This window comes from Oncorhynchus kisutch, linkage group LG20 (genome assembly GCF_002021735.2).
Source record: "Oncorhynchus kisutch isolate 150728-3 linkage group LG20, Okis_V2, whole genome shotgun sequence".
Taxonomy (NCBI): Eukaryota; Metazoa; Chordata; class Actinopteri; order Salmoniformes; family Salmonidae; genus Oncorhynchus; species Oncorhynchus kisutch.
Window position 1 is genome coordinate 24379992 of NC_034193.2, and position 18753 is coordinate 24398744.

The 18753-nt window shown below is 42.9% G+C and overlaps 1 protein-coding gene across 1 annotated transcript in view; it reads left to right on the top strand.

The window, feature by feature from the left end:
• The first annotated feature begins 374 nt into the window (after positions 1-374).
• Positions 375-18753, top strand: part of LOC116355493 (rho-related GTP-binding protein RhoN) — a 64966-nt gene continuing 46587 nt past the window's right edge. The window contains exons 1-2 of the mRNA XM_031799679.1: positions 375-727; positions 1187-1274. Of these exons, the coding sequence (XP_031655539.1) occupies positions 626-727; positions 1187-1274 (190 nt within the window). The 5' untranslated portion in view covers positions 375-625. The remainder of the gene's footprint in view (positions 728-1186; positions 1275-18753) is intronic.

Here is an 18753-nt window from a genome sequence, read left to right on the forward strand (position 1 = left end):
CCACTACTGCCAAGCATGGTAAGGTTCAGTCAACTCTTAAAAAGGGAAAATACCAGGAGATTACAGTATACGAGAAATGGGTGAGAGAGATAAGTGTGTGTTTGTGTCTGAGAGAGAGAGAGAGAGAGAGAGAGAGAGAGAGAGAGAGAGCGAGCGAGAGATAGGGGTATGTGTTCTTGTAAAGGGGGGGATTTATTTCACAAAGGAGGGGGGACAAAACTATTCTTCAGATTTGATCAAAGGTGTTGTTGATGGATGATTATGACATTATCCCGAACAGTTGGCATGCAAATAAACGTTAGCTCCTCAGACCTTCTCATTGGTTGTTAGTGGCTGATGGGCGGGTCTAAAGAGGAAAGTGAAAATACAAACTCACGCTCTGTCAGCATCCAGCGGTGGCAAGCAGGAACATTGTGGAGTAGGCTATGCAGGCGCGCTAAAGAGTTATTACAGTTCTGAGTCTGACAGTCAAAAGCTTCGGGAAGGCACACACAGCGAGGAATAAAACTGAAAACAGGGAGGGAAATCTCACCGGTATCTACTTTCTACACTTTGACTTGGGGACTATTCTGGAGTGTAGCTAAATGAAAAGAAGGCGACGCATCATAACCAAATAGACGGCACTATGGAGAGCAAGGGCAGCCGCTGTAAAATCGTGGTGGTCGGCGATACGCAATGTGGCAAAACGGCATTACTTCATGTATTCGCCAAAGACTCGTATCCAGAGGTACGTCATTGCGATTGTATTACGAAGTTTGTACGATTGTAATAAATAAATCATTATTTTAAATAAAAATACAAATGGTCGTTTAGCGTTCGCACCATGCGCGCATCAGGCAAATCCATAAACTATGTTTTAAAACATTTAATGATTCTAAAGTTTTTAGGCTTTAGATCCTGTCTATAGCCTAATGTATATAGCCTAAATCTATGGCACATATTTTTCATTTAATGACATACATTTAGCCTTATCCCTATACATTCTAGCTGGCCATGTGTCTTAGATTTGGCTCAGAATTAATATGGTGTCTGCCATATGCACATAACCTACATGTGATATGTGATAGAGGAATAAGCCTAAACCAGACTTTATCAGCCGAGATGAGTGGGAATGGAACATGGTATCATTTTGCATCATTGGGCAGATTTAGGTTTTCATTTTGCCATTTGAAATGATTATTTTCAGAATTATGTCCCGACTGTCTTCGAGAACTACACGGCGAGTTTCGAGATCGAGAAACAGAGGATTGAGCTGAACATGTGGGACACATCAGGTAAGGACTGTGGCTTCAAGCGGGACTAATTTAATAAATACATGTTGACACTTGGACTCGAAGATGTCACAACTCGCACAAGTAATGTGGACAGTGAGCCAGGTCTTTTAGTGTGCTAGGCTCCGCTCAAGGTGCAGAAATTGGCAATGATGCGACAGTTTTGAGCATTCAGAAAAATCCAGAGTAGATCAAATTAATTTTATTTATTCGGATTAATAATGCTGGATTTTCCCAACAAATTATGCATAGCAATTTGTGTTTTTGTGCCCACAAAACTACGCACAGAAATGACATATTTTCAAGGGAGGCTACCTTTCTTGGACATTTCTTGTTAATTCCTGCTTTTTGACAGTTGAGTACCTTTGAATGTCAAGCCTTTAGGCCTGCTGCAGTTGACCTGGTATTGTATTGCACCAATCTGTCTTTTTGAGGGATTGCCGCTTTCATGTCCAATCAGAGTTATCAGAAGCGCCTAGTTCCCAGTGGGAAGTTTAACTTGAATCCCAGCTAACAACAAACGTTCCCACAACTTTAGAGAAAGTTCCCTTAAGAGTCTCATTAGGTCATTAACTAACGTTTTCATAGGAATGTTCCCATGATGTGCAAGGCATTTTTCCAAGAGACCATCCCCTTAATGTAAAATATAATTTATCCAGAACGGTTTACCATGTTCTCAGAACTGAAAATATTAATGTTCCAGACACGTTTCATGCGGGCGTTGCAAGAACATCAATGTGTCCAGTTTTCTGTAGGTTAAGAGAAAACATGACTAGAATATTAATATATTATTTTCTGAGAACATGGCAACCATGTTCTGTGTATGTTTGGTGGGACATTGATGGAATATTCTCCTAACCCTCCGAAAACATGACAAATTAACTTTCTTGCAACACTCCCATAAAACGTGTCAAGAACATGAATATCTTATATTCTGAGAACATGGCAAGCCTGCTCTGTGGGAGAGAGTTGTTTGGCGGGACGTTGATAGAATATTCTCCTAACCTACAGAAAACTGGGCACATTGATGCTCTAGTCATGTTTCATGGGAATGTGGCGAAAAAACATTTGTGCCACCCCCCCAAAACACACATCACGTTACTGATGCCAAGCCAATCAAGGCCCTCCATTCACAGCTCTTTGTCTGTTGGCAAGGTTAGGGATACTCACACACACACACAGTGCTTTTAAGACAGTGTTTTCAATTGACATATTTGAAACACTTTGACATACATGATTACATTGTGCTTGTTCAATTAATTAGCAATTATTATTCAACATGACCTCACCTGGGATTTGGACTCACAGCCTCTTGGTTCACGATATTCTGATCTGACACCTTATCTGTGTAAGGTATCAGTTATTAATCTGACTATTCGCTCATCATTGATTTTGTTTACTTATTTCAACAATTTAATGGCTTTCTGTATAGTTGTCTAATGTTGGTGGGGCATCTTAACCTGTTTTAACGATAGTCCTGAATCACTATGATCAATAAAATATACTGAACAAAACAATAAATGCAACATGCAGCAATTTCAACGTGTTTACAGAGTTATAGTTCAAATAAGGAAATCAGTCAATTGAAAGAAATTCATTAGGCCCTAATCGATGGATTTCACATGAATGGGCAGGGGTGCAACCATGGGTAGGCATAGGCCCACCCACTTGGCAGCCAGGCCCCCCCACTGGGGAGCCAGGCCCAGCGAATCAGAAGTAGCTTTCCCAAACAAAAGGGCTTTGTTACAGACAGAAATACTCATCAGCACACCCACCGGAGGGATCAGACGATCCTGCAGGTGAAGAAGTCGGATGTGGAGGTCCTGGGCTGGTGTGGTTACATGTGGTCTATGGTTGTGAGGCCGGTTGGAAGTACTGCCAAATTCTCTAAAATGACGTTGGAGGCAGCTTATGGTAGAGAAATTAACATTAAATTATCAGGCAACAGCTCTGATGGACATTCTTGCAGTCAGCATGCCAATTGCACGCCCCCTCAAAACTTGAGACATCTGTGGCATTGTGTTGTGTGACAAAACGGCACATTTTAAAGTGGACTTTTATTGTCCACAGCACAAGGTGCACGTGTGTAATTATCATGCTGTTTAATCAGCCTCTTGATGTGTCACACCTGTCAGGTGGATGGATTATCTTGGCAAAGGAGAAAAGCTCACTAACAGGGATGTAAACAAATTAGTGCACAAAACTTGAGAGAAATACGCTTTTTGTGCGTATGGAACATTTCTGGGATTTTTTCTCACCAGCTCATGAAACATGGGACCAACACTTTACGTGTTCAATTGATATTTTTGTTCAGTTAATTTTCTTGAGTGTACTTTTAACAGAGCTGAGATTTACTTCAATGTGTATTCACCCTATTTCTTACATTTATCAAGTTTTTTCAGATCTACACAAGTGCCAAGGGAGGAGTGGTTCGGGTTTCTTCTGGACAGGGCCTAACTATACTGGCCCAATAAGCACATACCCTGGAGATATCCCTTATTGGGACAGTGGTTAGGTTGTTTGTCATTGGTGCTTGTGGCCTGAGTTCGAGACCAGCTAGAGCAGTCACCCTACTGTCCCATTCTAGCAATATGTGTTAATGTCATTATTTGGCAACAGTTACACACTTATCTGACTGAATTAAGATGAGTTTCTCATTAAAAGACAGGTAACAAAAACATTCTCTCGCCCTAGATTAGTTATCTTGGATGACCATCCAAGTCAGATCAATGTTAGCAAGCTTATCAAGCTAGCTAAAATCGTATTGGTTGAAGAATCGTTCTGACCAAAAAGCACATGAACGAAGCAAAGTCGTATTTCCAACTTCACAACCAGGAAATAGAACGTTCCGACTAGCATGTGAACGTGGCACTAGGGCCCCGTGACTGTCCCACATTCTTCCTCTAACGTAACAACAATGCCTCTGAACATGTTGTGACACTCATTCGAGTGACGACAAGACGTTGACAATGAAGACAGACAGACAGACAGACCAGCTAAAGCCGTGAGACCAAGAAACCTGTGTGCTTGTTTAGATACTGCTTGGTGGTAAATGGGTGTTGTTAAGATGCAGTTCGAGAGCTCACTGAAGTGGGTGTTGCTGAAATGTCTAAGTGCATTTCAACAACACCCATTTCAACCACCCAGGAGCTATTCGCCTGGCTTTTGGAACACTGTTGTGGATAACAAGTCGCGTTGATGGACGGCGTCAATAAGGAATTCTAGCCATCTCAGACGACTGTCTCAGTGTTTTCTCCTACCAGCGACCCTATACTGAAGCTATACTTTTGCCCCAAGCCTAAAAGAAAATGGCCTCAATTGGTTTGAAACACAACCTCAGAAGGTGGCCCTGGCAACTCCAGACATTTCTTCTTTCCTAGGGAGCCGCCTATACTAAACAAATCAATGGCTAACAGATTAGAGGTAGACTTGGTGAAAGTAGATGTGGCTAAGTGGATTTCTCCCAGCTATATAGAAGGTACTATATGACCCACTTCTGACCCTACCCAGCCTCCTATTAGTTGTATAAATAGATTGTTCGGAAGAGGCAGGTTCAAATCTGGGTATATCTCATTGGACAGGTGTATTTGCTCCCACTCACATTACAATAGCATAAGTCCCCTGGCACGGGACCTTTTGTTGCTAACTGGCTAATTGAGGGTTAGTGACTTGTAGACGGGGCAGTGTTTGTGTGCATGCGTGTGCGTGGAGCACTGTTTCTGCTATTTTCTGCCCGGAAGTGCTTTGCCTCTTTGTGCGTGTGTTGTTAGGTATCATAACAATAGGATTTGAAAGATAACCAGGATTTGTGAAATAATGTTTGTGTGTGTGACCATGTGAGGTATAGACATGCTACCTGCAATACTCAGGAGTGTTAATTTATATCCCTTTACTCATGGCTGAATTCGTTATGCAATATATTATTTGTTTTGTATGTGTGTGGGTATGAGTGTGAGAGACAGACAGCCATGTATGTGTGTATGTAAATGGATGGATGTGCTAGCCTGGCACAGTAATGTGTTAAGCTTTGCATGGCAGCAGGTGAATAGATGAACCAAACCAGTGAGTGTTAACAATGACTGAGGTCGAGGAGAATGAATTAACTACAGGAGGATAGCTCACCCTGTCCTGCTCTCGCTCTCTCTCATTGTCTCTTCCACTCACTCACCCCCCCCCCCCCCCCCCTTTCCTCCCTCTCACAGCTCATTAGCCGGAGAGGCAGCTGCTGGGTGTGGCTGATAGGGCGGGGACTAGTGGAGTGAGGGAATAGAGTAAAGGAGGAGTGTAGACAAAGAAGAGGAGGGGGAGAAACTGATGGCAGGTGAGGTGGTGTGAAGACCGAGGAGAGGAGGAGAAATCGAGGACAAGTGGAGGAGAATTTAGAGTGGAGGAGGAGCAGAGAGGAGAAGAGTGGAGAGGAGGAGGGCGACTAAGTGAAGACAGATGAGAGGAGGGGGGGAGAAGAGAAGTCAAGCAGAGAGACTAAGGGGTGGGACGTGAAGGAGACAGACACACGGAGGGGAGGCGAGAGTGGCCAGCCATTCCACTGGAGCCCGAGCTAGTCGCCTGCTTGCTGACAGAAACAGAGTGGCAGTAATTAACCATACACTTATCCCCATGCTCGCTCAGTGACCAAACACTTGCCCCCTGTCTCTCCCTCTCTCTCTCTCTCTCTCTCCCACCCACCCACCCTCTTTTTCATCACCTTCTCCCTCTCGCCCCTTCGCTGTCACTCCTCTTTTGATTGCACTCATGCGCTCTCACCCTTCGTCCTATTCTTTTTCCCACCGCCTGATTGGTCTCTCGCTCAATTATTATTATTATTATTATTATTTTTATCTCCCCCTCTCTCCTCTCGCTCAGTCAAAACAAGGTCAGGACTCCCACTCTGTCGCGCTAATGCCTCTTATGATCATTGCGCTTGATTAGCCTAGCATCTCCGCTAACCCCTCTCCCCTCTTGATCCTCTATCCTCACAGCGGTGTAGATAGCAGAGATGGCTGATCCACACTCTCTCTATCACGCCACATCAGCCATATAAGGCTCAACATAATCTGTTTATGCAGTGTGACAAAAGAGCAACACATTAAAAAAAAACCAGGCGGATGAACTAATGAATGAGTGGGGGGATTTGGATGGGATTGAGATAGAGTGTGTGTGTTGTTGTTGTTTTGGGAGGGAGGCTCAGAGATTTTATCCTAATTCTGGTTACACTCCAGTGTTCATAATATTTCAAAAGTGGCACATAGAATTCAAATCATCAGTTTGTTGTCCCAAAATAACAGTATACAATACCAGAATAAGTAAATAAGTTTAAGTATCAGAAGAGGTACAGGATGTACTAGCACAATGCTAGGCATACATCTCTTTTTTTCTAAGTGTTAGCTCTAGCTTTTAGCTGTTCTCAGTCTAGGCCAGGGTATTCAAATCTGACCGTCAAGGTCTTGTAGTTGATGTATTGGTTAATGCCATTCATTATTCAGAGAGTCCACTAACCGGGCTGTCCCAGGTCTGAATCCATCCCTGTAGAGGGAAATATTCAAAAGATGAAAAGTAGTAGCAGCGCTGTGGAGTTTCAGGCCTGTATAGGTCTGCTCTAGGCCAAACCCAATGCATCAAACGACTTGCCTGCTTCAAAGTCAACCGTGTGCAAGGTAAGAGTCCATAGAAACCTGCTCAACTTGCAGTGTCATATACACACAAAACAGCGTAACACCTAGAAGGAACTCGACAGAGAGGTGCACCTGAAGTCTGTCCCTCAGGCAACTTCCTGCTCAGGAAGACTTTGGCACAGGTTTGATCTCAGCTCAGTGAAACTTATCTAGAGCCCTGATCCTTACACCCATCCTTACACAACCACACAGTATATAGTATAGATCTCCCCCTCTCCACGCTCCCTGTTGCAATTCTCTCAGACTGAAATGGAGTCCCACTCTGGTATTGGCACAGCAGGTGGTTCTCATTAATTAATGAGGAGATTTTATGACCTCTATCAGATGTTGGCTCCTTGAAAGCCAGCCCAGATGAGATGAGAGACAGAGAGAGGAAGAGAGAGAGAGGGACACCTAGCTCGGGTTCATGCTCAAGTCTAAAAGTGAGCGAGAGTAGTTCGAGTTAAAAGCAACAAATGAAACTCAAAAGGGCTATGTAGTCGGTGTGAGTGGGTGTGTGTCTGGTTGGCTTGATCTACTCCTGGTCATGGTGCCCATTAAAAGCACAGGGAACATTGAAAATCAATGGCCTAGATGCTTCTCCGCCTCACCCCCATGGGAAACGCATCCATCTCCTCCAAACTCACTTGCTTTCACTGACAGACCTCAGACTGTTCAGTAACCCATTCCTAGAAAACACACACACACACACACACACACACACACACACACACACACACACACACACACATTCCTAGAACACACACACACACACACCACGCCAAAGAGGGTCATGCAAGGATCCATTCATCTACCCCCTAAGCCAATTCTATCCCTCATTTATAATTCAAGACATTTGCTATGACCGCACCAGTCTTTCCTCACAATAGCCAACCATTATTGAGTGGGGAGCGACCCCACGTCTTCCACGATGTTGCCCAACTGGAAATGAAGTGTCCCCGTTTCAAAGTTCCTCTTTCATGTGTTCAGTGTGAATCACCTCTATACTGTATGACTGTCGGACTCGGGACGTAGTGGAGGGTATTTATTTAAAGCTCTACATAGCGAGGTGAATCCTCGAGAAACCACATTTGATTTCACAAGCGGCGCCTTGTACACGCGCTGTGTACTCTCTTTCAGTAGTTGCAAACAGCGTTGATGGAACCTGCCACGCTAAAGCCGCACTTATGCAGAGTGCCACCGTATCTCGATCGCCTTTCAGCGTCTGCCTTTATGTCTATCGACACTTCCCAGAGTAGGGCCTTGTGACATGACGTCTTAGCAGCTGTAAACTGTATCAGCTGGATATCACGTTTTTTTCTTTCCCTTCTTCAATTCAATAGAACGACGGAAACAGCAACGGCGGGTGAAAACTTTTGTATCGCTCAAGTGGGGAAAAAAAAAAACATAATTGTGATTACCCAAACAATAGAGAGAAAACTATATCATGTCATGTTGCTCAACGATGTGTCCTCATTGAGATCAATCCACACCCGACTGACTGTCGGAGCGCAGTGGTGCCTGTACTTGCGGTGCCTGCTCTCAAGTTAGACCCGCAGGATAAATAAAGGGAGCACGTAAAGCAGACAATGAAAGCTCTTACAATATTCGATGATGACATTTCTCTAAAACAGGCTATAGGCTACATGTGCAACACCAAGATCACAGTAGGCTATATAATTTTTTTATTTGACCTTTATTTAACTAGGCAAGCCAGTTAAGAACACATTCTTATTTTCAATGACGGCCTAGGAACAGTGGGTTAACTGCCTTGTTCAGGAGCAGAACGACAGATTTTTTACCTCGTCAGCTCTGGGATTCGATCTTGCAACCTTTCGGTTACTAGTCCAACGCTCTAACCACTCGGCTACTTGAGGGGAAAAGGGACCAAATTATTAGGGTGAGGCACATGAGCTAGTAACAGCTTACTACACAACATAAACTTAGTATTACTTTCTTAGCGACAGTATACATATCTCCCTGGCATATTACATCATTTATGCAGCACCATACAAGACATTTTTGGACTCACCTTGTGCTGTGCTCACTTGAACAGGAAGGTGGCGCGGCGGTCCTTCGTGGGCAAATCTTGTTATCAAATTTTTGTCATCAAAGTCTGGCATTCTCAGGATTTATGGTGCTTTCAAGACAACTGGGAACTCTGAAAAAAACAAGGTCGAATCATGATGTCAGTGACCTTCAGTTCAGAGTTCCGAGTTCCCGACTTGCAATTCCGAGTTGGATGACTGTTCAAAACGTATTTTCCCAGTCAGAGCTCATTTTTGTCAGAGTTCCCAGTTGTTTTGAACTCACTGAAGTCTGAGATTTCCCAGTTCTGTGTTTCCAGTTGTTTTGAGTGAGTGAGCAGTCATGCTGGATTGACAGCATGGCCAATGTTGAATGTTTATCCTTTTAAGCTTGGAAAAGAGACCCTTAAACCCAGACTTGGACCACACACCCACTCCACTGAATAGCAGGCTAGTGATTGCTTTGCAATGCTTGCAGTTAGCCACCGATTCCTTCTAAACCACTCATGGTTGAATTTGCGATTTCTAACTTGTTGTGTAATGTTTATGTCCAATAATGTTTTCTCTGTTTATAATTCATCTTCATATGACAAGGATTGAAAGGGATTTGCCAGTAGATTGTCAACTTGATTCAACTAGCTTGCTTGCTAAGAGTTTGAAAGCATGATGTTGACATGATAAGTCCAATCAAAGCTACGGTAGATATAACGCGATTTCGACATAATGTTATCAGTGGCCAATGACTTTGAGCCTTCTTGGATGGGCACTTCTAATGTAACTCTATGGCAGCACCCAAGGGGCTCGGATTTTCTACCTCTCCCCGTACATTTTGCAGTAACATAGTATTCCCATGAGTGACAGAACACTGAGCCAATCACAGGGCAACTAGAGAACATTACCAAACCCTACGCACCTTATTTTCCACTGGCCACCCCACCACCACAGAAAGCACTGAGCTAGGCTGAAACACCTACATTTTGGAGCTGTGTCACTCAAGAAAGCAAAAAAAGAGACCAAGTTTGTATGCGGCTTTATTGGCTCAATACATTTTCTAGCTAAACAGGTGTGGCTCTGCACCACCTGCCCTGAATGATGGGTCACCATTGCATCCATGATGCTCATATCTATGCTCACAAAAAAATGTGGTATTAAAACCAGTTAAGGGACAGTTTGCAACATGTATCCATAGAAATAAATGTATTCATAAATTATGACTGAATAAATACAATGAAGAGCAGGTTACAGAGTTGTTGACTGTCCACTGTCAACATTCTGGAACTCGTGATGTCATAATCGACTCTTCTATTACATCATGTTGGGTCCATATCTTATGTATCTTTGACAGTGAACAGTAAACCCAAATCACTTTTACAAAGCTCAGCTGACCAGTTAGTAGTTTGACTTGCAATTTGTACTACCTACTTTTGAAAGACGATTTCTTTCATCAAAATGGCACAGCTCGCCCAGAAAGGTGGGCTGTGCAACATGAAGATGTTATTTTTGGCTGTTATTTTCTGTCTCCTATCGCCTGCTGCTACAAATGTGTTGTCTTCTTCGTCTTCGGACCAGACGACTTTGATGCCAGTGAAGGACCACCCTGTTCTGAACAACCCCGACGCTACCAAAGAGACACATTTTAAGACATTGCTGGAAGAACTTGAGAGTTTACGGGTGAAAGACGATTCTTCTCCAGGTAATGTGGGCCAGTTGACTAAAGGATATTCCTCCAAAAATGCCAAGGACCCCTCAGAGCCCCTGATTTATGTTCCAGAGCACAAGCCTTTGATGTCAGTGAAGGACCTCCCTGTTCAGGACATCCCCAATGCTGCAAAACTGACCAAAATGGTGCAAGTGGACCAGATGCCGGAACAACCTCAGAGGATGAAAGATGATACTTTCCAAGGTAAAGCTAAAGTCCCCCAGAAGATTGTAGAGAAACCTATTCCTTATCTACTGGCTTACAAGCAAACAGCATTACATGGTGACGATGACGTCTTCAAAGAAAATGTTCAGGCTCCAGCTTCAAAAGCTCAGAAGAGCACCCTGAAGATCAAACCCAGAGTCAACATATTGACCGACCCTTCTTACGCCGAGCCACTTGTGAAGGTGAACCTGATTTTGGGGCTCTTTTTCTATGGCTTCATCGTAATAGTAGTTCTCTATGATGCTGTGAGAATCTCCAAGGAGGCTAGAAGGAGATCTGATGCTATGGCCGCTGCCAGGCTGAAGAAAAGACAACCAGCCACCGATGAACCGCAGACACTGGTGTCCAGAGTTCGGGAGAGCATATCTTCACGCTTTGGTTTGAAACAGGCATCATCCACACCACAGTGTGCCCACATTTCTGACAATTCGGCAAAAGAGTTGCACAAGTCAAAGGAGTCCATCTCCACCGAGGACAAATCTGAATCGGAAAAGAGACCCGGAAAGAGTGCCGTCAGCCTGAGAGAGTGTGAGCCGCCTCTGTCTAGCATCCCAGAGAACTTTCTTGTGCCTGACTCTGAGCCTACCATCCAGGTGGCATTAAACCCATTGGACACCAAGCTAGCCGAAGTTGTATCCGACAATGCTGGAGCATCCAACTACGAGGCAACCGAGAAGCCCTGCTACACACATTCCGGGCTCACTGAGGTTTGTATCGATTAAGACCGAGGGCTACTTCTTAAACCAAGTGACATTGAATAAAAGCAGCAGATATTGAATCTACAAATGAGATCACATGGAGACTGCCACCTATGAAGACTTATTTTTTATGTTTGTAATTGAATTGAATTTCTTTAGAATAGTAATAAAAATATATTGCATTTAAAACGTATGTTTAAAGTCATTTTTGGTTATTTTGATTTGTTGTTGTACTGTTGTGTTGTAAATGAATAAGAAACATTATTTAATTGATCAAATAGATTTTTCAGAGAAAAAAAATAGTTTAACAAATGATTCTTCTGTACTTTTGCATACTTTTTTTTGCCAGTATTTCTGAAAGTAGCACTCACAAGCCAAAAGTGTCCCTGAAAGTATTTTGCTACGTCAGATATGTGCAGATACAGTGCCTTCAGAATGTATTCATACCACTTGACTTAATTCACATTTTGTTGTGTTACAGCCTGAATTCAAAATGGATTAAATATACACTGCTCAAAAAAATAAAGGGAACACTAAAATAACACATCCTAGATCTGAATGAATGAAATATTCTTATTAAATACTTTTTTTTTACATAGTTGAATGTGCTGACAACAAAAATCACGCAAAAATTATCAATGGAAATCAAATTTATCAACCCATGGAGGTCTGGATTTGGAGTCACACTCAAAATTAAAGTGGAAAACCACACTACAGGCTGATCCAACTTTGATGTAATGTCCTTAAAACAAGTCAAAATGAGGCTCAGTAGTGTGTGTGGCCTCCACGTGCCTGTATGAACTCCCTACAACCCCTGGGCATGCTCCTGATGAGGTAGCGGATGGTCTCTTGAGGGATCTCCTCCCAGACCTGGACTAAAGCATCTGCCAACTCCTGGACAGTCTGTGGTGCAACGTGGCGTTGTTGGATGGAGCGAGACATGATGTCCCAGATGTGCTCAATTGGATTCAGGTCTGGGGAACGGGCGGGACAGTCCATAGCATCAATGCCTTCCTCTTGCAGGAACTGCTGACACACTCCAGCCACATGAGGTCTAGCATTGTCTTGCATTAGGAGGAACCCAGGGCCAACCGCATCAGCAATTGGTCTCACAAGGGGTCTGAGGATCTCATCTCGGTACCTAATGGCAGTCAGGCTACCTCTGGCGAGCACATGGAGGGCTGTGCGGCCCCCCAAAGAAATGCCACCCCACACCATGACTGACCCACTGCCAAACCGGTCATGCTGGAGGATGTTGCAGGCAGCAGAACGTTCTCCACTGCGTTTCCAGACTCTGTCACGTCTGTCATGTGCTCAGTGTGAACCTGCTTTCATCTGTGAACAACACAGGGCGCCAGTGGCGAATTTGCCAATCTTGGTGTTCTCTGGCAAATGCCAAACGTCCTGCACGGTGTTGGGCTGTAAAGCACAACCCCCACCTGTGGACGTCGGGCCCTCATACCACCCTCATGGAGTCTGTTTCTGACCGTTTGAGCAGACACATGCACATTTGTGGCCTGCTGGAGGTCATTTTGCAGGTCTCTGGCAGTGCTCCTCCCTGCACAAAGGCGGAGGTAGCGGTCCTGCTGCTGGGTTGTTGCCCTACGGCCTCCTCCACGTCTCCTGATGTACTGGCCTGTCTCCTGGTAGCGCCTCCATGCTCTGGACACTACGCTGACACACACAGCAAACCTTCTTGCCACATCTCGCATTGATGTGCCATCCTGGATGAGCTGCACTACCTGAGCCACTTGTGTGGGTTGTAGACTCCGTCTCATGCTACCACTAGAGTGAAAGCACCGCCAGCATTCAAAAGTGACCAAAACATCAGCCAGGAAGCATAGGAACTGAGAAGTGGTCTGTGGTCCCCACCTGCAGAACCACTCCTTTATTGGGGTGTCTTGCTAATTTCCTATAATTTCCACCTGTTGTCTATTCCATTTGCACAACAGCATGTGAAATTTATTGTCAATCAGTGTTGCTTCCTAAATGGACAGTTTGATTTCACAGTAGTGTGATTGACTTGGAGTTACATTGTGTTGTTTAAGTGTTCCCTTTATTTTTTTGAGCAGTGTATTTTGTTCTCACCCATCTACACAAAATACCCCATAATGACAATGTGAAAACATATTTTTAGACATTTTAACACATTTATTGAAAATAAAATACAGAAATATCTCACTTACATAAGTATTCACACCCCTAAGTCAATACATGTTATAATCCCCTTTGGCAGCAATTACAGCTGTGAATCTTTCTGGGTTAGCCTCTCAGAGTTTTGTACACCTCGATTGTACGATGTTTCCCCATTATTATAAAAAAAATCTTCAAGCTTTATCAAATTGATTGTTGATCATTGCTACACAACCATTTTGAAGTCTTGTCATATATATATTTTTTGTTTTGTTTAATTTGACCAATGTCATAGTGGTTTATAAGTCTGTATTTGTGAATTGGGTTGTGTTTTTCTGTGGATTCATGTTTATTGTATTGCTATTTAACTTTGATCATTGAAATCTGAGAGGCCCTCAGATTAAGATAGAGTTGGGTGCACCCTAGTAAACTATAGGCAGGATACAGTGGGGCAAAAAAGTATTTAGTCAGCCACCAATTGTGCAAGTTCTCCCACTTAAAAAGATGAGAGAGGCCTGTAATTTTCATCATAGGTACACTTCAACTATGACAGACAGAATGAGAATTTTTTTCCCAGAAAATCACATTGTAGGATTTTTAATACATTTATTTGCAAATTATGGTGGAAAACAAGTATTTGGTTACCTACAAACAAGCAAGATTTCTGGCTCTCACAGACCTGTAACTTCTTCTTTAAGAGGCTCCTCTGTCCTCCACTCGTTACCTGTATTAATGGCACCTGTTTGAACTTGTTATCAGTATAAAAGACACCTGTCCACAACCTCAAACAGTCACACTCCAAACTCCACTATGGCCAAGACCAAAGAGCTGTCAAAAGACACCAGAAACAAAATTGTAGACCTGCACCAGGCTGGGAAGACTGAATCTGCAATAGGTAAGCAGCTTGGTTTGAAGAAATCCACTGTGGGAGCAATTATTAGGAAATGGAAGACATACAAGACCACTGATAATCTCCCTCGATCTGGGGCTCCACGCAAGATCTCACCCCGTGGGGTCAAAATGATCACAAGAACGGTGAGCAAAAATCCCAGGACCACACAGGGGGACCTCGTGAATGACCTGCAGAGATCTGGGACCAGTAACACACTATACCGCCAGGGACTCAAATCCTGCAGTGCCAGACGTGTCCCCCTGCTTAAGCCAGTACATGTCCAGGCCCGTCTGAAGTTTGCTAGAGAGCATTTGGATGATCCAGAAGAAGATTGGGAGAATGTCATATGGTCAGATGAAACCAAAATATAACTTTTTGGTAAAAACTCAACAAGTCGTGTTTGGAGGACAAAGAATGCTGAGTTGCATCCAAAGAACACCATACCTACTGTGAAGCACAGGGGTGGAAACATCATGCTTTGGGGCTGTTTTTCTGCAAAGGGACCAGGACGACTGATCTGTGTAAAGGAAAGAATGAATGGGGCCATGTATCGTGAGATTTTGAGTGAAAACCTCCTTCCATCAGCAAGGGCATTGAAGATGAAACGTGGCTGGGTCTTTCAGCATGACAAAGATCCCAAACACACCGCCCGGGCAACGAAGGAGGGGCTTCGTAAGAAGCATTTCAAGGTCCTGGAGTGGCCTAGCCAGTCTCCAGATCTCAACCCCATAGAAAATCTTTGGAGGGAGTTGAAAGTCTGTGTTGCCCAGCAACAGCCCCAAAACATCAAATCAAATCAAATCAAATTTATTTATATAGCCCTTCGTACATCAGCTGATATCTCAAAGTGCTGTACAGAAACCCAGCCTAAAACCCCAAACAGCACGCAATGCAGGTGTAGAAGCACGGTGGCTAGGAAAAACTCCCTAGAAAGGCCAATACCTAGGAAGAAACCTAGAGAGGAACCAGGCTATGTGGGGTGGCCAGTCCTCTTCTGGCTGTGCCGGGTGGAGATTATAACAGAACATGGCCAAGATGTTCAATGTTCATAAATGACCAGCATGGTCGAATAATAATAAGGCAGAACAGTTGAAACTAGAGCAGCAGCACAGTCAGGTGGAAGTTGAAACTGGAGCAGCAGCATGGCCAGGTAGACTGGGGACAGCAAGGAGTCATCATGTCAGGTAGTCCTGGGGCATGGTCCTAGGGCTCAGGTCAGTTGAAACTGGAACAGCAGCATGGCCAGGTGGACTGGGGACAGCAAGGAGTCATCATGTCAGGTAGTCCTGGGGCATGGTCCTAGGGCTCAGGTCCTCCGAGAGAGAGAAAGAAAGAGAGAAGGAGAGAATTAGAGAACGCACACTTAGATTCACACAGGACACCGAATAGGACAGGAGAAGTACTCCAGATATAACAAACTGACCCCAGCCCCCCGACACATAAACTACTGCAGCATAAATACTGGAGGCTGAGACAGGAGGGGTCAGGAGACACTGTGGCCCCATCCGAGGACACCCCCGGACAGGGCCAAACAGGAAGGATAACATCACTGCTCTAGAGGAGATCTGCATGGAGGAATGGGCCAAAACACCAGCAACAGTGTGTGAAAACCTTGTGAAGACTTACAGAAAACGTTTGACCTCTGTCATTGTCAACAAAGGGTATATAACAAAGTATTGAGATAAACTTTTGTTATTGACCAAATACTTATTTTCCACCATAATTTGCAAATAAATTCATTAAAAATCCTACAATGTGATTTTCTGGATTTTTTTCTCTCATTTTGTCTGTCATAGTTGAAGTGTACCTATGATGAAAATTACAGGCCTCTCTCATCTTTTTAAGTGGGAGAACTTGCACAACTGGTGGCTGACTAAATACTTTTTTGCCCCACTGTATATGGCCGATATCTAAGTCTTTTGATGTATTTCATTCATATTGAGCTCATTCTACACATTTCACATATCAATATTTCCTCAAGGTGATTCATTGTTTTTGTAAGTATTTTTATTTTACAAAATACAAGCCGACATTCTTTTCCTAAATTATTCAGTTGTGGGGTTTTCATTTCTCCCTACTGCGCCAGTAGTGAACCTTACTGGTCCAATAGAGTTTAAGCTTAAACATACAGTAGCCCATAGTGTTTAGCAATTGTTACATAAGCAACTCCAGTATAGATTTGGCCTTGTGTTGTAGGTTATTGTCCTGCTGAAAGGTGAATTTAATCTCCCAGTGTCTAACGGAACCAGGTTTTCCTCTAGGATTTTGCCTGTGCTTAGCTCCATTCCCTTTGTTTTTTATCCTGAAAAACTCCCCAGTCCTTAACCATTACAAGCATACCCATAACATGATGCAACCACCACTATGCTTGAAAATATGGAGCGTGGTACTCAGTAATATGCTGTATTGGATTTGCCCCAAATATAATGCTTGTATTAAGGACAAAAAGTTCATTGCTTTGCCACATTTTTTTGCAGTATTAGTTTGGTGCCTTGTTGCAAACAGGATGCATGTTTTGGAATATTTTTTATTCTGTACTGTCTTCCTTCTTTTCACTCTGTCAATTAGGTTAGTATTGTGGAGTAACTACAATGTTGTTGATCAATATTCCATCACAGCCATTCAACTCTGTAACTGTTTTAAAGTCACCATTGGCCTCATAGTGAAATCCCTGAGCGGTTTACTTCCTCTCCAGCAGTGGGGTAAAGTAGTTCAATAAAAATGCTTTAAAGTACTACTTAAGTCGTTTTTGTGGGTATCTGTAATTTACTACTCATCTTTTTGACAATGTTTACTTTTACTTCACTACATTCCTAAAGAAAATAATGTACATTTTACTCCATACATTTTCCCTGACACCCAAAAGTACTTCTTACATTTTGTCAGGAAAATGGTCCAATTCACGCACTTATCAAGAGAACATCCCTGGTCATCCCTACTTCCTCTGATCGAGCGGACTTACTAAACACAAATGCCTTTTTTGTAAATTAATGTCAGAGTGTTGTAGTGTGCTCCTGGCTATCCGTAAATAAAAAAAATAATTGTGCTGTTTGGTTTGCATAATATAAGGAATTTGAAATTATTCATACTTTTACTTTTGATACTTAAGTACATTTGAGCAATTCCATTTACTTTTGATACTTAAGTACATTTAAAACCAAATACTTTTAGACTTTTGCTCATGTAGTATTTTACTGGGTGACTTTCAGTTTTACTTGAGTCATTTTCTATTAAGGTATCTTTACTTTTACTCAAGTATGACTTTTCAGTACTTTTTCCACCACTGTTCTTCAGCAACTGAGTTAGGAAGGACGCCTGTATTTTGTAGTGACGGTGTATTGATACACCATCTAAAGTGTCATTAATAACGTCGCCATGCTCAAAGGGATATTCAATGTCTGCTTTTTCTATTTTTACCTATCTACCAATAGGTGCCCTTCTTTGTGAGGCATTGGAAAACCTCCCTGGTCTTTGTGGTTGAATCTGTGTTTGAAATTCAATGCTTGACTGAGGGACCTTACAGATAATTGTATGTGTGGGGTACAGAGATGAGGTAGTAATTCAAAATCATGTTAAACATTATTATTGCAAACAGAGTCCAATGAACTTATTATATGGCTTGTTAAGCAAACTTTACTCCTGAACTTATTTAGGCTTGCCATAGCAAAGGCATGGAATACTTATTGACTGAAGACATTTCATTTGAAATTCATTTGTAAAAATGTCAAAAAACAGAATTTCACTTTTGACATGATTGTGTATAGGTCAGTGACACAATCTCAATTTAATCCATTTTAAATTCAGGCTGTAACACAACAAAATGTGGTAAAAGTCAAGGGGTGTGAATACTTTCTGAAGGCACTGTATGTGCACCGAGTAATTTCTCTGTCTCGCTCGCTCTCTCTGCTGTGTCCTCTGAGCTGTTAGCCCTGCAACCTCAATGGATAATGTTGGGCAGGCCTCTTGCTAGCTGTTACTCAAATGTGAGGGGCTGAAGTTCATTGGCTAGAATTCTAAATGCTAGGGAGCTGGCGTACATGGAAGTAAATGTGGAGGTAAATGTAAGGAAAATGGTGTGGCACAGCTTCAAGAAAACAGTCGCTTTCAAACTAGGGATTTTGTGGCTAATTGAGGTAAAACAGTCATTCTTCTCTCAG